Source organism: Misgurnus anguillicaudatus, unplaced genomic scaffold (assembly GCF_027580225.2).
Source record: "Misgurnus anguillicaudatus unplaced genomic scaffold, ASM2758022v2 HiC_scaffold_33, whole genome shotgun sequence".
In the NCBI taxonomy this organism is placed as follows: domain Eukaryota; kingdom Metazoa; phylum Chordata; class Actinopteri; order Cypriniformes; family Cobitidae; genus Misgurnus; species Misgurnus anguillicaudatus.
The window spans coordinates 857067-881424 of NW_027395283.1; the positions used below are offsets into that span (position 1 = coordinate 857067).

The window sequence follows — 24358 nt, forward strand, 5'->3', positions numbered from 1 at the left end:
ATCATCAGTCCAGTTTATTACTTTATCTAGAGGTAAGGCTCCAAATGCAATAAAATAAACCCGTGATTATATCCTGATGGTTTTAAGCTGCCTTCAGCATGTTTGCTTGTGCTTCACAGTGTTAAACTTTCCTTCTCTGTGTTCATTTATATATCCACGTTCAAGATGTATATGATCTTAAACTTCTGTTTGATTTGGGTGTCTTATATTAGGCAATATGATAATCTTGTAACAATAATTAAGTAAAAGCCTATTTTCATTTTTAGACAATGCTTGTATTATATGCAAATAAGCTTTTTATATCAAAGACTATATGCAAATTAGAGTTAATTCATGGTCATCTTAAATGTGTATTAAATAAAAACATTTACACCATTAAATTACACATGGTAATGTTATCAATAGTTGTCAGATAATAGCTATTGAAAGAGTGGATTTTTTTCTCCTTCATTGCATGTGTTAGCCATGGTTTGAAGATTGTAAACAGTTTATTTAATTTTAATTAACAGTTGAGTAGCTTTTGGCCCAGAGTTAGATGTTAATTAACACTAAACTAATCTAAAAATCAGTCCAGTTTCCCCAGCTGTAAATGCAAATTGGCTATTAAAGTCTTTTTTCTCTTATAATAAACTGACATGTTTATACACATTCAGTTTATGTGTTTATGAGTAAACTTTCAGAATGCTCTCAGTTACATGAATATCTATACTGTATGCATCTGTGAGTGTAGTGGTGCAAATGGGGTGTCACGCTGGGACGAGTGAGCATAAGTGTCAAAGGGAAAACAAAAATCTAGACTACACCACAGCAGCTAAGTCACTACATTGACATGGCAGAAGGACAGAATGCCCTTTTTTCTGGGCACTCTTCCTTCACTCTTTCAAGTAGCCATTCGAGTCTTGGCAGTCCCTGCTTCTAGTTCTCCAGTGGAGCGAGTTTTCAGCCATGGTGGCATCATTCTGCGTCCCTATCGCGCACAAATGACTGACAGACTTTTGGCCAATTTGATCTTTTGCGAATGCAATGCAGTATAGGGGCCTCCCTCCACCTGTCCACAGCACGCATTTTATTTCTGTGGTAAGAGGACTTGAAATGACTCGAAAGTAAAATGGTAGGACTTTGGACTCGACTTGAGACTTGTTGGCTTTGACTTGTGACTCGACTCGGGACTTGCCTCGTCTTTGACTCGACTTGACTCAGGACTCGAAAGCAAAGACTTGAGACTTACTTGTGACTTGCATAACAATGACTTTGTCCCACCTCTGGTTTACACACAAATTACTTGTATTAACAAAGTCTAGTTCATTTGGAAATATTGCCTTGTGTATGCAAAGAACAAAGAAAAGGGCCGCACTTTGCATATAAAACGTATTTTGTGTATGCAAACTGAACCAACATTGTAGCCATGTAACCCCCGATTTCAAAACAAAGCAATCGATCTACAGGTCTGAAAACATTCTAAGATTAACTTTTATGATCCACTTTCAAAGTTGACTAGTGTCTATAAATCCATTACAGATATTATGATCACTATATAGTCTCACAATAGACGGGTTGCCGGTTGACAAACATTACAGGGTGCGCGCGCATCCAGGAGGCAGAAAGGCCAATCGGTGAGCTGGTCCGCTACTGCAACAACCTTAATTATTGAAGCGTTCTTTATTTTTTGTATATAAATAAAACTTGATTTTAGTTGGATCTGTTTTTCTGTCTTTATTTTTGCAGTGTTACTGTGATACATGTATGCATTATCCTGTTAGGCTAGTGACATAATAGTCGCATCTACTGGTATGTTAACATCAGGCACCCAGCACTGACTCTGTTGGTACTATTATGCACGCAACAACTTGGCATTTTGAATTACAGACACCGCTACTAGCCTACAACACAAGGCACGTCTCTTCTTTCTGCCTCTCGGTTGCGCGCGCAAGCAGTGATGACGTCGGCGAGCAACCCATCTATAATCTATATGTGATTTTTGTCTGAACATCAGATCACAATCTTACTTCAGTATCTTCAGTTTACAGTCAAGATTCTTCAGTACATCAGAGATCGGCTTCATTCCTGAATCTGTGAGATTATCCTGAGACAGATCCAGTTCTCTCAGGTGTGATGGGTTTGATCTCAGAGCTAAAGTCAGAGCAACACAACCTTCATCTGTGATATTACACCTCTTCAACCTGTAGAGAACAGAGACTTTATGTAAATTATGCAAAACTACAAAGTTTGTCCACAAATTTCTAACCTTCATCTCTTCATGTAATGTTCCTCTTTCAATCCCTCAGTAACTGAGACACTGTGTGTTTAAATGTTAAATAAATCCATCACACAGCTGACTACAGTATTAGTGTTAGATGTCCTAAACCACATGAACATTTCTTCATAAATCTGTATTGAGTTCATGACTCACACTTGTAATTTTCATCAAGTATTTGATGTAACAATCTTCCTCTATTACAGGAGGAATATCAGCTGCTGGAGATAACATAACTCTGATCTTACATTTAAAGATGTTACAGTGTTTAAAGATCAATTTCACTCAATCTATAAAAACATTATTAATGTGTGTGTCAGTGTCAATGATGGATCAATGTTTTTAATCATCTTTATGAAAACAAAACGACGAGGAGAAAAACTCTTCATACACAATAATATCAGCAAAGATTTCATCAAAGAAACACCAAACTACATTTTCTGACATTTTAACAGAGGAGTTTTGTTGCACGTTGTGAAGGAAACTGAAATGAATCATAACTAATTATAACTAACATGTCTTTTCCTTACAGGTTTGAACATTTGTACTGTATGCTTTTGACAACAAAATGTGTTGCAATAGAGAAAGTAAAAGTTGTATGTATTGAATAATTAACACTTTACAATAAGGTTTTGATTGAATACATGATCTTATTTCCTCAAGTGTTTGTGTTCATAATGGACAAGATGTTGTCTGACTCTCAGCTAACAGAGAAAAGTTGCAAGAACGTACTGCCAACATAAAAAGTGTCCAGTTTTCTTGATGTTCTCAGAACATTTCTGGGTTGTCTGAACGTTAGATGAATGTTACATTCTACCATTTTCAAACGTTATGACGATGTCATGTTTTAATGTTCACATAATGTTTAAAAAGAAATAAATGTAATTCGTTACTGTACTTAAGTAGTTTTTTCGAGTATCTGTACTCAAGTACTTTTAATTTGGGAGACTTTTACTTTACTACATTTTAAAGTCAAATATCTTACTTTTTAATCTACTACATTTAAAAAAAAACGGTTGTTCCTTTCTATTTATCAGTGGATAAAATAACCTAAATGGACAAACTAATGGCACTTTTCCATTGCATAGTATGGTTTGGGTCAGCTTACTTTTGGGAGCTTTTCCACTGGGTGCAGTAGTACTACCTGATACTTTTTTCGTACCACCTCGGTTGAGGTTCCAAGCGACCCGAACTGATACCAAACATGACGCGAAAACACCGTATATCACTGATTGGTCTGAGAGAATTGTCACTAGCAGCATCATCATCGCTATAATGTAAAGATTAGCAGAGACGATGGGGGGGTTGTCAGCCTCGGACGTGGATCCAGACCCGCTCCCGACTTCGGGTAGGTTGATGGCAGCCATGCTCACTCGGGCGGCGGCGGCGGTCGGCTTGTAGTGGACTGAACCTCCCCCACCCGAACCGTCCCGCCTCGATGATTGGTACTTCGGGGGTGCCAGGGCTTCTCAGTCCTCGCCCCCGATGCCCTTCTTCCCCAAGGTGCATGAGGAGCTGACGCTGTCGTGGAAAACCCCGTTTTCTGCCCGGAACCAGCCGTTTCAGCCTTCACCCCTCACCTCTCTTAAGGGTGGAGATGCCAGGGGGTATACTGCACAGCTGGCCGCGAAACATGCACAAATACGTGTTCCCCCCGGTGAGCCTCATTGCGCAACCCTATGCAAGATCCGGGAGGACGAGGAGAGTGTGCTGTTGGTGGCACCATATTGGACAACCAGGAGTTGGTTTCCAGAACTCTTTCTCCTCGCAACAGCCCCTCCTTGGAAGATTCCCCTGAGGAAGGACCTTCTTTCTCAACAAGAGGGCACATTATGGCTAGAGGTCGACCGATTTATTGGCCGGCCGATTAATTGGCCATTTTTTTGCATATTTAAAAAAATCGGCTTTGGCCGATTTAGCTGCAAAATTAGGCTGATTAATATGCAGGCGCATCTGCGGGCACCTAAGCGCTGTTGTAGAACTCCGTGCAAAGATTAGGCTCATTTCATGTGATTAATGAGTGATGATGATCTTTGTTTGCGTGACAGAGAGCAGAGCTGCGCGCGCACGCTTTCTGTCTTTACTGTCTCCCTCCTTTAATTACTCAAAACAAAACTGACTCGATGGCGAAAGGTCGGAAGACCAAACCATATCCACCGAGGAAATGTTTTTCGTGTTGTTACAGTAACACTTTGTTTACAGTTTTGCGCTGCTCAGCCTGGATTAGAACAGCGTCCGATTCGCGAACTGATTCCTTTGAACGGATTCGCGTGAATGAACGGTTGAAACAACAGATCTGTCCCAACACTAAACTCACAAGACATCACTGTCAGCACAATCAGTCACTTATAGCACCTCAGAAATGAGAATGTAAATGTGTTTAGAAAGATTTGCCCTAAATAACAGTCTCAACTAAAAAACATAGACATTTACTATGTTAACTTTATGATGAATAAATAATTTATCAGGTCTACCAAATAAGGATTTTATCCTACAAAGCCATAAAAGCCATGGTAAAAAAACTGATCAAAGATGATGACAGCAGAGTGTCAGGTAATATCTGTGTCTGATAAATGCATGGTACAGCGGAGGTTGTAAAACTCTTCAGAAAGACCAGTCATAATTTTTTTAAATACTTTGACTTAAATAGTGACATTTTTACATTTAAAATATCTGCTAATGATGAGAACATTTTGATTATTATGTACATATAGAAAATCGGCCAAACACATCGGCTGCCCTGATTTCTAAATATTGGCATCAGCATCGGCCAGAGAAAAAGCCATATCGGTCGACCTCTAATTATGGCACACGCGCCCCGACCTTTGGAACCTCCATGTGTGGTCTCTGGACGGGGCACGGAGGATTTGAGTGATTTACCGCAAGAGGTATCTAACACCATTGCTGCAGCGTGAGCGCCATCTACGAGACAGGCTTACGCACTTAAATGGAACCTGTTTGTCGACTGGTGTTCTTCCCAACGTGAGAACCCCCGAGAATGCCCGATTAGTGTTGTGCTTTCGTATCTCCAGCATTTGGAGCAGTTTGGAGAATAGGCTGTCACCATCCATTATTAAGGTCGATATCGCTGCGATATCAGCTCACCATTCACCCGTAAACGGTAGGACAGTGGGTCAGCACAACCTGGTCATTAGATTTCTCAGAGGCTCTCGGAGGCTGAATCCTTCGCGTCCTCCCTCTATTCCTCCTTGGGACCTGTCCTTGGTGCTGAAATCACTCCAGGAAGCCCCATTTGAGCCTCTGCATAGTGTGAGTGTTAAATTTTTACTATGAAGACTTTAACTCTCCTTGCTTTGGCTTCTGTTAAGAGGATAGGGGATATTCATGCATTTTCGGTCGATGATTCGTGCCTTCAGTTCGGGCCAGCTGCATTCAGCGTAACACTGAGACCCGGTCACGTGACGTCGTAGTGACCGACTGAAAGGGAACGTCTCGGTTACGTATGTAACCCTCGTTCCCTGAAGGAAGGGAACGGAGACGTCACGTCCCGTCGCCACAGTTTGCTGTTCCATTGCTGTTTTCAGGTCGGGCACTGTTGCTCGGCTTCTCAGCAATAATATAGCTGATTTAGTATTGTGCACCTGTGGCTTATATACGCACCTGGCGGGGCAGCGCTGGCATTATGCAAATACCTGCATGCCAAGTTCATTGGCGTTTTCATAGTTTCTCGAAGTAGATAGGTCACCCGCGAAGCGGTTCCCAATTCGTCGGTCACGACGTCACGTCTCCGTTCCCTTCCTTCAGGGAACGAGGGTTACATACGTAACTGAGACGTTTCGTGATGATACAGACATAAATGATACATAACAGATGGCTCAAAGTCAGATCGAGGCCATTTGGCATCTGGATTGTAACAGCTCTAAAACTGTGACTTTAGATAACCCTGTCTGCGAATAACACAATCACTCGAGATCTCTATCACCTGTCAGGGTTGTAAAATGGGCGACAATTAAAACAAATGAAGTCTTCAAAGGAGCTTCAAAGGAATTCCACCAGAGAAACCTGAGAGCCGATCTAACGACAATTGCCAGAGACACAACAGGGGGCACGGACTATATGTCTCTGATGAGACCACTTTTAAAGTTCACAATAAGCTGTTTAAATGTATATATATTTTATATCCCTTTACTGCATGATCGTGTATATGTGATGTAACTGTGTGTTAACACTTTAGTTAGATTTTGTTCACTGTAGCATGGTTCATATCTTAGGTATGAAATTATTATTCAATGTGATCTTAAACCCATGTCTTGTCTAGTATCAAATTAATCTACTTTTCAATTCCTAATCATTTCTATGTATCATATTAACATAAGCAGCATCAATTTCATTTAATATTGATTTGAAGAGTTATGGAAACAAACTTTTATCATTATGCAACCACGCAAATGTGGTGTCTGGAAAGAACAAAGACTTGTTTCCCATGCGATCGATCACTTCACACATTGGTCATTCACCTAAAATGGGCTGGGTGCATTCGGACAAACTACCCGGACCAGTCTGCGCTATGGAACAACCTAACGGGACTCTGTCATCTTAAGGCCAGGATGTACCTTTTTTCTGTGTCCGCGTCTGGCTTGCGCGTGCACGCGACTGCTGAGTTTTCCAAGTATACTCCCCGTGGCTACACGCGGATGGCCGGCCGCGTTCAACACTATACGCAATACAAATGATTTCTTATTCAAATTATTCGTCTAACAGGCCGTCAAGGCAGCACTGATTTGGCGACATTTACAGTACATTAAAACATTAGGATAGGTGAAGAAAAGTAACTGATCCACCATTGCAAACACAGTTTAGAACAAACAACAAGACAACAAAGAACAGGAATTAAACATTATGGTAAGAAACATGCTCCACAGCTTTCTGATCTTGGAAGAAGTAAAAGTTAAAGAAGAAAAACAATTGTGTGTGTGCAAATGCTGTCTATTTCCTTTGTATAATTGTTTATCTTGTCCTGTCTAAATATTTTCACGCGCATGCGCTGTTGTACGCGGACTGTCGCGGATTTTTGGGCTGCTCGCGGACGGTCCGCACGGCCGACCGCTGACCCTCCTGATGACGAAAATGACGTACGCGGACATCCCTAGTATACTTTCGGCTTTACGAACACATCTGGATTCTCTCTCCCTCCCTGCTCGCACCCGCATGCATCAGAAAATTTGCACAGCATCACAAAGAGCCAAATGCAAGTATCCGCTTGTTTTTCTCATTGATGTATAAGCTTATGACCCCTTATTTGATTAAGGCGATCCTTAGAGATTTTCCGATGGTTTGTGCAGATGTTAAGCAATAGTTCTACTGCCAATCTTTTACTCTCTCTAGCTATTTTCAATCTTTTCTTTCTCATCTATGTTTTATGTTATATGTGTGTGTGTGTGTGTATGTTTAGTGTATGTTTAGTTAGTCGTTGTATTTGCTTCGTTTGTAGTTAATAAACCGGTTTTGAATTTTCACAATTGAATTGTTTCTGTGTTTAATGCTCATGAAATTAAGGTCACTTAATCTGCCTTGATCCAGCTACAAGCTGAGTAGCACTGTATATCAGTGAGAAAGTTAATTTTAAAGGCCATGAAATTAACATTTCTACGACGTTAATATACGATTATAGGGTATATTCGGTGGACGAATTCATTAATTTTTATTAATGTTATTATTAATTCTGCTACCCCAGGTAAAACCTGATAAATTTGTATAGTTAATTACAGTTAATTATACATAGTATTCCCATTTGAGCTCAAATCTAAGATTCCCTTGGGAATTCCCGTAGTGTTTCGGTCGGAGGTTCATAGTGTTTTAAATAATGTTATTCCCCTCCTCACGCTGAATCGCTACACAGACATAATAAATCACAGTACTTTTGTACTTAAGTACATTTTGAGGAAAATACTTTTGTACTTTTTCTCAAGTAAAAATTAAGCAAGTACTTCTACTTTTACTGGAGTAATATTTTACCATGGGTATATTTACTTTTACTAAAGAACATGATTTGTGTACTTCGTCAACCACTGACTATCTGAGAGATGATCTTACTTCAGTATCCTCAGTTTACAGTCAGGATTCTTCAGTACATCAGAGATCAGCTTCACTCCTGAATCTCTTAGTTTATCCTGAGACAGATCCAGATCTCTCAGGTGTGATGGGTTTGATCCCAGAGCTGAAGTCAGAGCAACACAACCTTCATCTGTGATATCACAATAACTCAACCTGTAGAGAACAGAGATTTTATGTAAATTATGCAAAACTACAAAGTTTGTCCACAAATCTCTAACCTCCATCTCTTCATGTAGCGTTCCTCTTTCAATCTCTCAGTAACTGAGACACTGTGTGTTTAAATGTCAAATAAATACATCACACAGCTGACTATTAGTGTTAGATGTCCTAAACCACATGAACATTTCTTCATAAATCTGTATTGAGTTCATGACTCACACTTGTAATTCTCATCAGCTATTTGATGTAACAATCTTCCTCTATTACAGGAGGAATATCAGCTGGAGATAACATAACTCTGATCTTACATTTAAAGATGTTACAGTGTTTAAAGATCAATTTCACTCAATCTATAAAAACATTATTAATGTGTGTGTCAGTGTCAATGATGGATCAATGTTTTTAATCATCTTTATAAAAACAACACGACAAGTAGAAAAACTCTTCATACACAATAATATCAGCAAAGATTTCATCAAAGAAACACCAAATTACATTTTCTGACATTTTAACAGAGGAGTTTTGTTGCACATTGTGAAGGAAATTGAAATGAATCATAACTAACTAACATGTCTTTTCCTTACAGGTTTAAACATTTTTACTGTATGCTTTTGACAACAAAATGTGTTGAAATAGAGGAAGTATGTGTGGTTAAATGATTTCAATTTAAAACCACATGCCTTGTTAAAGCTGAGGTCATCAAAAAAGTTAAATTTGGTTTTGTCTGCATGGTAACAGAGAGGAGTTGCTGAATTGCAGATATGAAGAATAAATCATATTAAAGATAAATAATGTGACTTTGTCATGTATCTATCCTATATAAACTCTTGTATTCTTTCTGATGAGGAGGATTCGGCCGTGATTAAATCATATTCAAAGACATTGACTAGAGTCTGTCAGGTTGAACACATGATCTTAAGTTTGTGTTCATTAGGGGTGGGAATCGTTTGGACCCTCATGAATCGATTCAGAATCGACAAATATAGGGGTGTCATGATTCTCCAAATCCTCGATTCGATTACATTTTCGATTCTAAGGTCACGATTCGATCCGATTCTCGATTTTTACCTATTTTTTATATGCCGTATAATTTAGAAAAAAATGATATAACATTATTTATTATTATTATTATAATACTTTAACATTAACATGCACATTGCACAACTCGCATGGGGGTTTGTGGGCTTCACTTAACGCGAGAGCTTGTAGAGAGAGGATTCCTTCTTGCACACACATGACTATGCGCGGTTGGCAGTTACACGGATCGGGCGGATGACGTGACGAAAAATAATATTTTAATTAAATTCGGTTGACTGCTTGTTATTAGCTGTGTCCTTCTAAGCATGCGACCTCTCTGCCTTTCATAGTGGCAGCCACAGAAGTTCAAGAAGAGAACTGAAATGAGACGGTCTAGCCTTCGGAGGACCCACAATTTGCGTCACCTGCTGCACACGCCCCCAGTAGCGCCCACCGCGCCTGTCAGCAGAAAACAGCGGAGACATTTCTGACTTATTAAAATAAATATGTAATCAGAAAAATGTTAATTTATTTTAGAACATGGGCGGCGCTAGAGGTGGGCTAGCAGGGCTTGAGCCCCGGACCTATTTTGTAAAGCCCTGATTATAATATGGGCGTCACAAATTTTAATCTGTTAAAATATTTTCTATTACATCCAAACTGTAAATCTCTCGTCAAGAACTGTCAACTTGCTCGTTTGATTATTTATGTAAACGGTTAAAAAACGTGTGTTATAGACCTTTCTTTTCCCTTCCAAAGCGCGTGAGAGGTAGCGCGTCTTTCGTTGCTACTGTACGCAACCATGAGCGTGACGGCGAGCAAACTGAACGTGTGATCGGAATTAAATTGCTCATATGCACCACACGTCAATCATATCATTGCCACCATGCAATCAGTTAATCTTGTCGGGACTTTGAAGTTTTCATCTAGAGAAGATCTGTTACTCTGTCTGTGGGGTTACTCAGCTGTTACTCAAAGAGCTGCGCGGGGTTAGTTCACGCCAAGTCACAGCTTCAATGGCAACACCTCATAGAGATGGAGATGTAACACATACTAAACCACGGATTAAAATAGAGTCGTCAGTGCCCATGTTAAGAAAAGAGGAAAGATGAGGAGAAAGGTGCATAAAATAAAAGACTGTATGCTATGAAGCTCACTTATCTCAATATAAGAATTGTATGAAGTATATATCATGCTTGCTGTGTCTGTGCAAGTTACACATAGAGCAGTAGCCTTATATTCATTTTTACAGAGATTGAACATAACCAAGTCAAGTCAGTAACGTAAAAAATCCTAAATAAATCAAAACAGAAACACTACCTGGTTGCAGAAAATGTATAATCATTAATACATTCATACTCAGGAATTTAATGTGTTAGTTTAGTGCCAAGTTTTCATATAAAGTTATTTAAGATAAGGTTAAGAAAATATTTATACTGTTAAATATATAGTGCAATATAAACAGTGCTTTCTGTGGTAAATAATAGAAAAATATGTAATTTACAGAAATATTGTGTATTTTATGTTAAAATAGCTTTGCAGCCCTGCAACGAGATGTCAATCTTGGATTTGAGTTTGAGATGCAGGAACATGTCCTGGATGAAATTTTTATTTATCCTGGAGGATTTAAGAGATGAGTGTGAAATGGGGGGTTAATATGACATCCAACAAGAAAAAATTAAGATGTATATTAAAGAGAGAACAGTTGTGGATAAAATAAAGGAACAATGAATTAAGTGGAGAGTAAAAAAAGAGCCAATATGTTTTTAAAAAAAAACTGTTTGCCCCTTTGACTTACATTAGCCAAAGTCATGGGGGAGTAGTGTTAGGGTTACCAATATTTTACAAAATATATTATTTTGTGTACTGCAGAAGTCATACAGGTTTAAAATAACAAGTAGTGGAGTAAAAGATGACCGAATTTTCATTTTGAGGTGAACAACTTCTTTGATATCAGTGTATAGTGTTCTCAGTTTAACTCAGTGGAAAATTGTTATTTTAATGAGCACTATTAAAAAGTTAATCTGGCAAAAAATAATACCACATAGAAAATGTTTATCATGTTTAGCTATTAAAAGTGTATTTTTGACACATGCTTGGTTGTCTTTGGGCTAAGCCCCGGATATCCACTGACCCTAGAACCGCCCCTGTTTTAGAACATATGACACATTGATGTAGATTAATCTATTCAACAGCATATCAAATAATCAACCTAGAAATATACGCAACATAAACAGAATAATATTAACACAAAACATAACTTATAATACTAAAACAGTGACAAGAAAAAGTTTTCTAATAAATACACAATTTTATTTAATAAAGCTTTTAATTGTTTGGGATATCCTCAGCTGTTAAGGATCCATTCGTTCTATCATTAACAGCGCGGAGAAATGAGGATGCATTTTGACACAGCTCTTATCAACGCCGGCGAAGGGTACGTGACAAACTGAAAAAATGAGAATTAAAAACAAAGGAAATAGAAGGTCAGAAAAGGGTTGCCTGGAATACGTTTTACAAAGTGGTAAATCAGGAGTGCAGGCTATGTAATTTGTGCGTTTAATTTAGGCTATTTATTTATTTATTTTTGTCCCTGTGCGTAAATCGGAGACGGAGTTCACTGCTGATATTCTAGAGCTTTCTAGTCTCGCGGCTGTCATCAGCAGCGTCTTGCATCGCCCAGTCAGCGGATGGCGGGCGGGTGCGGTTTTGAAAACTGGTCAGAAACGTTGGTGCGGATGGATGGTGGAACGATGATGAGTTTTGTTATGCGGTTGTGGATGAAATAATAGTCCATCCGCGCATCTCTAACATGGACTTAATGCACATGGACTTAAAGGAACACGCCCACATTTTGGGAATTTAGCTTATTCACCGTATCCCCCAGAGTTAGATAAGTCCATACATACCTCTCTCATCTCCGTGCGTGCTGTAACTCTGTCTGACGCAGCCCCCGCTAGCTTAGCTTAGCACAAAGACTGGAAATGCATGGCTCCAGCTAGTATACTGCTCCCAATAAGTGACAAAATAACGCGATCATTTTCCTATTTATGTGTTGTGATTTGTATAGTCAAACCGTGTACAAATAACAAGGTGATATGAGACACAGCGATCTTTTAACAGTATACATACTGAGAACTATATTCTCTGAAGACGAAGCACTGCCGCATGGGCGGAGTGATTTGCACAACTCTGACCGAACTCTCTGCTCCTCACCAGGGGCTTCTCGTGTGCTGCGAGCAGATCACTCCGCCCATGCGGCAGTGCTTCGTCTTCAGAGAATATAGTTCTCAGTATGTATACTGTTAAAAGATCGCTGTGTCTCATATCACCTTGTTATTTGTACACGGTTTGACTATACAAATCACAACACATAAATAGGAAAATGATCGCGTTATTTTGTCACTTATTGGGAGCAGTATACTAGCTGGAGCCATGCATTTCCAGTCTTTGTGCTAAGCTAAGCTAGCGGGGGCTGCGTCAGACAGAGTTACAGCACGCACGGAGATGAGAGAGGTATGTATGGACTTATCTAACTCTGGGGGATACGGTGAATAAGCTAAATTCCCAAAATGTGGGCGTGTTCCTTTAATGCGTGTGTCTTGGACTCATAGCATCTGAAATAAATCCAGCACATAAGCAGCTGCGCTTCTCTCTGTCTCACGTGCACACGCTCTCGCATCTGTCCGAAGTCTGAACATAAACTAAAGTAGTAATCCTTATGTATTTGTTCAGTTTTATGCGTTTCATGCAAGCTGAGGCAAACTATCCTTTTGTTTAAAATATAACCCGCTGCGTCTTTGCGCCTCCCTCACTATCGCGCACGTGCAGAGAGCTGCGCTCTGTCCAAATAGTCAGATCACTGGTAATCCTGTTTATGATATGCATTTCAAGGAGTTGTAGCAATACATCCCTCGTGTTTAAAATATGATCGCTTTCTGCTGGACAGATGTTTTTAAAGGCATCTCTGAGAGTTTTTTTCCTCGCTTGGCAAGCCGACCAGACGTGAAATGGGGGCGTGGCAGCATCGACGATCCCATTTTTTAATTCGAAGTTCGAAGCTGTGACTTAATTTCGATCGATTTCGATTTAAAATCGAAATCGTGACACCCTTAGACATATATAATTAATATGTTAACCGGCATGTAGATATGTAACTGTAACTGATATATCGTATAATCATCATCATTATACACAGTGATTTTGGCAGTATTACTGTATTTATCTGCATTTATCTATGCAGCGCACCCAGTGCCTCTGTCTGAATAAGAAATGATGTGCATATTTTTACAGAAGTATATTCATGTTCTTATCTATATCTAAACATTTAGCAGCAGGTTTTTGGAAACTCTATATTAATATAAACCTGATTTATCTTTGACTGGTGTGTGTTTAATTTGCTTTCTAAATAAAATGGAATTGTTGAAGCAAGTTGTAGGAAGCCGCCGGAACGTAATTGGTTTGCTTGGTTGCTAGGGGTTCTTCTGACAGGTAGACTCTGTGGGAAGCGGCGGGCTTAGGCAGCCAGCCAGCTAACTTTGCTAACTGTGTTTTTTAGCTAATATTATTAACATTGCCACAATAATGGCTAAAGTTTCTTTAATGTGTTATTTAAAAACGCAAGTGTTGAGGAAGACAATACGCCACTGCCTCCATCTGCCGAGTCCTACCAGCGCAGTTCTTCAGACTCATTAACCCACAAGAAGGCTAGTCAGGCGCTGGTGGCGCCGGTTGCCGCTTGCTCCCTGGCGGCAGTTCCAGTGCTCTCTCCCGGTCAGCCTGACACAGGTTTACCCGCCGATCTAACGGCAATTGATAAACCACCCTCACAACCCAATTTGAATCCATGACTCGATTACTCGCCTCAAAAACCCGTGCCTTTTGTTTTTTTGAGAAAAAACTCTGTGACTCTTTGGAATATAATGAGATCATTTCTGTTTTCAACATTAAACCCAGGCGCTTGCATCTTGTTTTGTAGAATGAAAACAACAAAGGTAGGCCTGTTGTTTAACTCGTTTCCTTATTTTTGCTCCTGAAGTGATTTAACTAAGTGGTGTGTTGTGTATAGATGTACGCCTTATAGGTTAACTTACATTGTTTAATTTAAATGAGTTGCAATGAGTTTATTTATTTCAAACCGTGCTCTGCTGAGAGTTTTCATTTTTTCAATTTTCTGTTACGTTTAGCCTACTTTATTTCAGGTGAACTGTTTTTGCACTGCTGATTAGCCTGAATAAGACAGTTTATTGTCTATGCTGGCCTGGTTTGTCCAGCCTTTATTGAGCTCTGTGTTGATTGAACATGTTTGTTTTATTATTTCCTTTGCCGAAAATTGCAAAGTAAAGATGTCACTGCTTTGCAGTTTGTCTATTCTTTTTTTTCTACTCTAAGGTTTAATTATTATTCAAGTCATTTTATTCTTATATAAACTATAGGCCCACTCACTTTTGCCCCGGCCCACCCAAAATACAATTTCTGCCTACGCCCCTGGCTAGATGTATTTGTTTTTTTCTTTCTCTACTGCTCGTGTAAGCTCCGCTGTGTAAGCTCCGTTGTGTAAGCTCCGTTGTGGGTACTCATGTGGTGCGCGCTCTCAAGCTGCCCGTGTGCAGCACCCCTCCCACAGTTGAGTTACGCCTTTTGGTTCTGATAAAAATACCTTTTAAGTTACAATTCTTGACATTTGTGAATTGATTCAAAATCGTCCATGTCCGCATCACGGTGAATCGAAGGATCTATTTTTTTCCCACCCCTATTGTTCATAATGGACAAATTGTTGTCTGACTCTTGAGTGTTTGTCTTCTATGGACAACCAGTGTGGATAAATGTCTTGTGTGTGTTGTCTATAGATGCATCGGTTATGTAACTTAAGTCAGTCAGGGGTGTAGGGGAAATCTAACAACACAACATCATTCATTTTAATTATAGGAGAATGACATTCAATTTGAATGTTTATCTCAGTTTTTATCTTCACAGGTTGTGTTGTGGTGAAACACTGCAGTACTTTGATGATGTATCGATGTCTCATAATTATTCATGAGACTGCTAATGTATCTGCTTACTTATCAGATCCTTTAGAGTTTAGTGTGTTTTTTCATACAGTTTATGTTTAACTAAACCTCAGTACATGTGTGACTATCAGAGAGATGATCTTACTTCAGTATCTTCAGTTTACAGTCAGGATTCTTCAGTACATCAGAGATCAGCTTCACTCCTGAATCTGTGAGATTATTATCAGACAGATCCAGATGTGTCAGGTGTGATGGGTTTGATCTCAGAGCTGAAGTCAGAGCAACACAACCTTCATCTGTAATACCACAACTACTCAACCTGTAGAGAACAGAGACACACAGTTATGGCGCTTTTCCATTGTACCCCACGGTTTAGTTTAGTTTGGGCCGGGTCAGCTCACCTCACTTTGGCGTGGTTAGCTTTTCCATTTCCATCGAGTTTAGTAACACTTCGCAGTGGGAGGGATTACTGTATAGGCGTGTCGTTATATTTGCGCTGCCTACCTCTGTGACATCATACAAGTGAGAGCGTTGTATATTCCCATAAATGTATTTATTTCTCAGTCCGCCACAAAATTAAAATTGGCCACCACAAATAGATGTTTGCACATTGCGTTTATCACTACCTCAGTCTCACATGATAGTTTCTGTTCAAACACGGCGGCATCAGTCGACGGCACTCCGTTGAGCCTCATTGAAGTTGCATTTAAGCATTTAATGCTGACGTGCTCGTCGCGAATGTTCCGCCACAAAACTGGTATGGTGTTTGAGTTTGGGAACTTATAGCAGAGCACAGCACAGATGACAACATGTTTGCTCGAGACAGCGCAAGCTAGCACAGGTAAAGCTAATCTACATTATAGCGATGGCGCTGTAGTGACGATTCTCTCAGACCAATCAGTGACCTACTGTGTTTTCGCGTCACGTTTGGTTCAGCTCGGGTCGCTTGGAACTACGTACTGCACCCAGTGGAAAAGCTCCCAAAAGTAATCTGACCCAACTCAAACTAAACCAAACCAAACCGTGGAGTACTATGCAATGGAAAAGTGCCATTTGTTCACACACAGATCACACACAGATCTACAGTGAGTTGAATTTGTTTCTCTTCCTGTCATCATGTCTATGAACATTTTCATTTTAGTTCCATTCATGTGTGTTTGTGTTTTACTGAAACACATCAGTGAGATTTACAAGGAAATTAACTTCATCAGTTTATGTTTATATTAATTGTGTGATTTATTTATTTTTATCCAGTAATGAAATCAGATTTCTCTCATTAGACAAATCAAAACAAAATTTTCCCTTATGTTTTTATTTCTAAATAATTTTGTTGTTTTACTTTTTTTCTCATCATAATTAAATTTTAATGTTTTATGTTTGTGATTGTCAGTTAAAGTGTGTGATGAATGCTGAATAAAACCAGCTTCAGTTATCAAATACATTACTGAGATTAAATTAAAATTCACCATTCAACATTTAAAGTGGACCAAAACTTTTTATAAAGTTGTCTTTGAATTTTAAACAATACTTGTCTGAGGACATCTTAGGCTGTTTTCAGACCTGAGTCTATGTTTCAGAACATGGTGACTTTTCTCCTTGGTTCAGTTTGTATCTATCACTAGTAAACACCTAGTGTTAGCATATAGCCCACTAGCATAAACAAACGTGCCGGTTGAAGTTAGCACTTGCTCACTGTCTGTTTACTGTAAATCTGCCTTCTTTTTCGATCTAATGGCGGACTCATCCGATGTATGTTTTTCAGACCTTTCCTCACCAGAGCGGGAAGCTGTGGAGGAGTTGTGTCCCGGCATTAGCACCAGGCGGTACAGCATGCCTCACATCACCCTGGCTCCAGGCACCCGGAGACGACCGAGGCACACAACGAGCGAGCACCCATCTCGATGCAGCTTCACGGACCGCGGTCTGGGGAACGGAGACGCCATCGCCCAGCATGAAAACGGTAAGACTCCGCTTGTCATTGTAACCTGCACTACTTGCCACATGTACAGTTTAGCTCAGGGGTGTCAAACTCAAGGCCCGCGGGCCAAATCCGGCCCGCCCCCTCATTTCATCTGGCCCGTGAGAGCTTACAAATTATGTTAATTATGTGGCCCGAGTCTGCAAATAATTTTATTGTTATTATAAGTTTTATTCTTTGCATGTTATTTCCTACATAGATTTTTTTAGCAGCCACCAAAACAAATTTTTGTCCCGCCAAAGTCTTTTTGTAATGTAATTATAGTGATAATGTTGATGATTGCATGAGAGAGAACGAGCAGAGCCCCGCACGCGCGCACTACTAGAGTGGCCGTGTCTTAATGCGAAGGCTGCAGCCTCCGGAGCTCGCATTTCCAGGCGGCATACGTCATCAAGACTGTCTTGTTTCAGAATATTAACAATTATAAAGTTGAATATTATTCTTCGTTTATAGTAAATAGTTGTAATGTGCGTATGACTTGCGAATGTAATGGTCAGTTAACTTAAATAAACCATGACGCTGCATATGCGACCTCCGCAGATGGAAACGGACAGTATCTGCTCGTGCTTTCTCTCCCTCTCTCGCGCACGCTCACGCGCATCCAGCGAGAAAATGTTTTCCGTCTCGTTTACAGAAATGTTTCGCGATGTCCAGCTGGGATTAGTTTACAACGCGTCTATTCCCGCTAAGTACGTGAACTAATGACTCATCTAAACCGAATACTTTTAATAAACGATTGAAACTATTGATCTGTAGCCTACAACACTGAACTCATGAGACGTCAGTCAATCAGACACTTAAAGCCAGGTAAAAAAATCACAGCTTTTTTGCAAAGAAGGCAAGAAATGACAAGAGTATCTGTGTCTAATAAATGCATATTATGGTGGAGATTGTAAAACTCTTTATTAGTATCTTAAAATGCCTCTCAGTTTCCTAACTGCACAATGAAGGATAACAGAAAATTTTGAGTGTGCTCATGTGTTTTTGTCATCACAATTATTTAAAAAATAATCTGTAGAATAGTTGTACTCTATACACTTTGTCATTATTTGCCAGGGCTTCTACGTTCAAAGCTAGGTATTAATTGAGTTATTAACAAAACTAATAGTAAGCAAATGCAGAGAAAATTATGCAATGTACAGTAATAAAAGAGTAGATACATTCATACAGTCCTTCAAATACAACCGGCCCTTTGAGAGCAACCGTAATGCTGATGTGGCCCGGGATGAAATTGAGTTTGACACCCCTGGTTTAGCTTCTTCCGTCAGCATAGAGGGGTTTACATGTGCTAAGTGTATTGAAGTAGTAAGGCTGACGGAGAAGGTTGCAGAACTAGAAGCGCGCATCCGAACGCTAGTTGAGGACAGTAAGACCGCTAATGTTAATGTTACAAACACTGTTTCGGGTGCGCCTAGTGTTAAGCGTAATACACTTGGCTCGGTTCCGACTTCAGAGTCAAGGCGGCTGACTAACTGGGTGACTGTCAGGCGGCCTAGTCGCATTCGGCATCCAAATCACGTTCCTGTTTTAATATCAAACAGATTTTCTCCACTCAGCAATACACCGGCTGAGACATCTGTTAAAGGTGCCCTGGTTATTGGAGATTCTATACTCAGGAACGTTGGCATTGAGGCACCAGCCACCATAGTCGATTGTATACCGGGAGCCAGAGCGTCTGACATTAGATCCAAACTTAAAGTGCTGGCTAATGCTAACCGTAAGTTTTCTAAGATTGTTATTCACGCCGGCACGAATGACACCAGACTCCGCCAGTCGGAGATCACCAAAGATACTATTAAAGAGGTGTGTGAAATTGCAAAAACAATGTCAGACAATGTAATTTGCTCTGGTCCCCTCCCCGCCTTCCGGGGGGATGAAACTTACAGTAGATTAGTGTCTCTTCATGGCTGGATGTCAAAGTGGTGCCCTCAGCATAACGTAGGGTTTATAGACAATTGGAAGCATTTCCGGGGAAGACCTGACCTGCTAAAGAGAGATGGCCTCCATCCGTCTCCGGAAGGAAGTGCTATACTCTCTAGAAATCTGACCAATAGTCTTACTTTTGATATTGTCTGACTATCCAGGGCCCAGGTCAGGAAACAGACAGATCGGCTTACCCATCAGTCTGTTAGCTGCCTTGACATGTCAAGATCACATATATCCCAGCACATAGAGCCTTTTTTAACAGAGTACCAACACATCTCGACTGTGTCTGTTCCTCGAACAAATAAATACAGAGCACCGTTTACCTCGTCTCGTACAAATCTTATTAACATAAAACTAGAACACAATACATTAACAGATGAAACTCAAATGTTAAAATTCGGCCTTCTTAACATTAGATCGCTTACCAATAAAGAACCAATTATCAATGAAATAATTACTGACCAAAACTTAGATGCACTATGTTTAACAGAAACCTGGCTTAAAGCAGACGATTACACCAGTTTAAACGAATCCACCCCACAAGACTATTATTATAAACATGTTCCTCGTCTAAAAGGGAGAGGGGGTGGTGTAGCTACAATATACAATAAAATATTCAAAGTAAACCATAAATCCAACCTAAAATTTAATTCGTTTGAAATAATACTGTTAAATATGAAAATAACTGATCGCAACAACAAACGGCTTTCGTTCATTTAAGCTACCATATATAGGCCTCCGGGGCACCACACAGATTTTCTTAAAGAAATAGCAGACTTCCTATCTGAGCTTACAGTCACTGTAGATAAAGCTCTGATCGTTGGTGATTTTAATATCCACGTGGATAATCCAAAAGATGCATTAGGTCGTGCGTTTATGGATGTTCTAAATTCTCTCGGCATTAAACAAAACGTGTCAGGGCCCACGCATACTCGTAATCACACACTAGACTTAATTCTGTCACTCGGACTCAATATTAATGACATTGAAATATCACCCCAGAGCGATGCCGTTTCAGACCACTGCCTTCTGTCATACACAATACTTCTAGATAGGACCGCTCAGTCTACAACATGCTACAGATTAGCCAGAACAATAATTTCCACCACTAAAGATAGCTTTATTAGCACTCTTCCAGACCTGTCTCAAATGAAACATGTAGCAGATAACTGTGAAGATCTAGATATTATAATAGAAAACATGAACAACGTCTGCTCTAGCACGTTGGATGCCGTTGCTCCGATTCGAAAAAAGAGAATCAAAGAAAAACCGCCAGCTCCATGGTATGACCATCATACAGCATCCCTTAAAAAAGTAGCTAGAAAAATGGAAAGAAACTACCGAAGCACAAAGTTAGAGGTATGGCGTTCAGCATGGAAAGAGAGTGTTCAACACTACAGACAGGCTATTAAAACTGCCAGATCTACCTATCTCAGTACGCTTATTAAAGAAAATCATAACAACCCTCGTTTTCTATTTAGCACAGTTGCGAAACTGACTAGAAACAAAGAACAAACAGAAACCAATAGTAAACTCCAACACAATAGTGATGACTTCATGAACTTCTTTACTAACAAAATTATGTTTATTAGGGAAAACATAGAAACTACGCAAGCAGCCACCACTCTACCCAATAGTACATTTAACACTAGATTACCAAACGAACATCTTGAGTCATTTAATCCTACTACAATAGAAGAGCTCTCTAAACTAGTAACGTCATCCAAATCATTGTCCTGTATACTAGACCCCGTTCCCACAAAATTACTAAAAGAGGTATTTCATGTAGTGTCAGACACGGTACTTAATATCTTTAACTCATCTCTAGAATTAGGATACGTTCCAACAGCTTTCAAACTAGCAGTTATTAGACCGCTCATTAAAAAGCAAAACCTTGACCAGGGAGATCTTAATAACTTTAGACCAATCTCAAATCTACCTTTTCTTTCTAAAATATTAGAAAAAGTAGTGGCAAGCCAGCTACGCACATTCGTAGAAAATAATAATACATATGAAAAGTTCCAATCAGGATTCAGGCCCCACCATAGCACAGAGACAGCGCTGCTTAGAGTTACAAATGACCTCCTATTAACATCCGATCGTGGTGAAATCTCAATCCTTATATTACTAGACCTTAGTGCAGCCTTTGACACAATAGATCACACAATCTTACTCAATAGACTAGAAAACTATGTTGGCATCAGTGGTCAGGCGTTAGCCTGGTTCAGATCGTATCTAACCAATCGATATCACTTTGTTTATGTAAATGAGGAAGAGTCATATCACTCCCCCGTTAAATACGGCATACCTCAGGGATCAGTTCTAGGCCCTATCCTATTCTCGTTATATATGTTACCTCTAGGAGACATTATCAGGAAACATAACATAAGTTTTCACTGCTATGCGGATGATACCCAGCTTTACATCTCGTCACATCCTAGCGAAACCCACCAGTTTTCTAAGCTAACAGACTGCATTAGTGATATTAGGGACTGGATGGCACAAAACTTTCTTATGCTAAACTCCAATAAGACAGAGATACTTATTATTGAACCGAATCGCTACAAACATAATATGTCAGATTACAAGTTGCCCATAGATGGCTGCACGGTGGTGCCATCTTCCACGGTTAAGAATTTAGGCGTAATGTTCGACAGCAATCTATCTTTCGATAGTCATATCGCCAACATCTGCCGCACAGCATTCTTCCATCTTAGAAATATCTCAAAAATACGCCATATGCTGTCTGCATCAGACGCAGAAAAGCTTATACATGCTTTTATGACCTCTAGAATAGACTATTGTAACTCGTTACTCGGGGGATGCCATGCAAATCAGGTAAACAAGCTACAGCTGGTTCAAAACGCTGCCGCAAGAGTGCTTACTCGATCTAAAAAGTATGACCACATCAGTCCAATTCTGGCATCTTTACACTGGCTACCAGTTAAATATCGCATACAATTTAAAATATTACTAATCACCTACAAAGCCTTAAATGGCCTAGCGCCCTCGTATATTAAAGAACTACTATCAGAATGCAATCCATCACGTAAACTGCGCTCACAAAATTCTGGTCACTTAATTATCCCTAGAATATCAAAAGTGTCTAAAGGTGGTAGATCCTTTTCCTACTTAGCCCCTAAGCTCTGGAATGATTTACCAAATAATGTTCGAGTATCAGACACAGTCGATCAATTTAAATCTAAACTTAAAACATTCTTCTTTAACAAAGCATTCACATAACATGTCCAGCAAATGTACATTTCCCGCAGTAGTTAGTTTGTCTAGAACAAAGCACTCACATACCTCATATGGGTAATATACTATTGCCGCAATAGTTAGCCTGTCTGGAACCGAGCTGACTTGAACCACTATAATGTTTGACACTTGCATTGCATGCGAACGGCCCCTACGCTAATAGAATTCTGTTTTTCTCTCCCTGTCTCGTCCTCGACCACGAGGACCATGAGACAAACAGACCCAGTTCCGGTTGCTGTGAAGATCATTGCATCACTGATCCACTGGCTGTCCTTCAACGTGATGACCAGCGGATGCCCGACCAACGACCACCGGCTAAACCAGTTTAATTCGCTTACCCGCCTCCTATCCCTACCGTTTCTATAAATATATATATATAAATATATATTAATTCCTCCCTAGGGTTTTTGTCCTTCTAGGACTTTTTCCCACTGGGTTTTTTTTCCTAGAGGGTTTTTAGTCCCAGGGAGAGTCAGCCAACTTTGGCATAACTTAGCATTTTACTGTATACGTTACGTTATTAATATGCTCGCTTGTACGGTTTAACCGCTTTCTCTACTTCTTATATTATCTATTGATTATCTGTGTTCTCCTCTACATCTTCTCATGTAAAGCTGCTTTGCAACAATTAACACTTGTGAAAAGCGCTATATAAATAAAATTGAATTGAATTGAATTGAATTGTATGTGAACACGGCAGGGGCGGACTGGTTAAGTCTATGGTCACAGCAGCCACAACTACCAGATGAAGATCAATAAAACACTCACAGGAGGTTCACAACAAGATAACATTATGCCCGAGATATGTTTTGCTGTTGGCTGTAACAACAGTCGTTAGAGGAACCCGGAACTATAATTGTAAGTTATAAAAATAAGAACAGAGAAACAAATGAAAAAACAGACAAATAAATATAACATTAAGTAGCAGATTGTTTTTTGATTAACATATAAGTTACAGCTGTCACTTATACTTACAAGCCTATAGTAATGGATTTATACATCCTAAACAAAATTTTTCCTAAACTTTTCACTTTAAACATAACCTTTTTATATACATTGATATACGCCAATGGACATTTTGAGTTAATTATGAGTGTATGGGACTGTAAAAGACTGAAAGATCACAGTTCTGCATGTGCATGTTTATTCCTGCTGAGATGTTATGGACAGCAGACTTTCTTTTGTGTCCCAGCAACTTATTTTCAGGGGCAGATTAGGGATGTCCCGTTCCCACTTTTTCATTTCCGATTCCAATACCAGAAATCCGTATACCAGCCGATACCGATATCTGTGCAATACCACTGTAATTAAATGTGTATAGTGCTTTCTGCTACATCTAGTATAATTTTAAATGTTAAAATCAATCATTTAAAATGATTTACAAGTTACAGGAAACATTAGTAAATATTAATCATGGAAGTGTTTCGGAGAACATATAGGTTAGTTTGATCAATTAAGTAAATGCTAAATATTTTTTTCTTAATTGTGTGAAACTGTCATAGTAAAAAAGCTTTAGTGTGCAGATGGTTATTTTGGGAATTATGCGTTTGACCAGACTTTTTATGCACATTCCGGGTGCAGAATTGTTGCGCCTAAGTCATAACACGCTATGTTCATGGGGTTTCTGGGCGCAGAATTGATGCCCTTGAATCATCCTCTCATGGGAATCTTCGCATCGCA

General features: G+C 39.6%; 1 protein-coding gene across 2 annotated transcripts in view; it reads right to left on the minus strand.

The window, feature by feature from the left end:
- LOC141363240 (protein NLRC3-like) overlaps window positions 1–24358 on the minus strand; it is a 102679-nt gene that overhangs the window by 57503 nt on the left and 20818 nt on the right. The window contains exons 8-10 of one of the 2 annotated variants that reach the window (XM_073865829.1): window positions 15662–15835; window positions 8309–8482; window positions 2007–2180 (exon numbers count right to left, since the gene is read on the minus strand). In XM_073865829.1, the coding sequence (XP_073721930.1) occupies window positions 2007–2180; window positions 8309–8482; window positions 15662–15835 (522 nt within the window). The remainder of the gene's footprint in view (window positions 1–2006; window positions 2181–8308; window positions 8483–15661; window positions 15836–24358) is intronic. The other variant, XM_073865830.1, reaches the window with a different exon arrangement.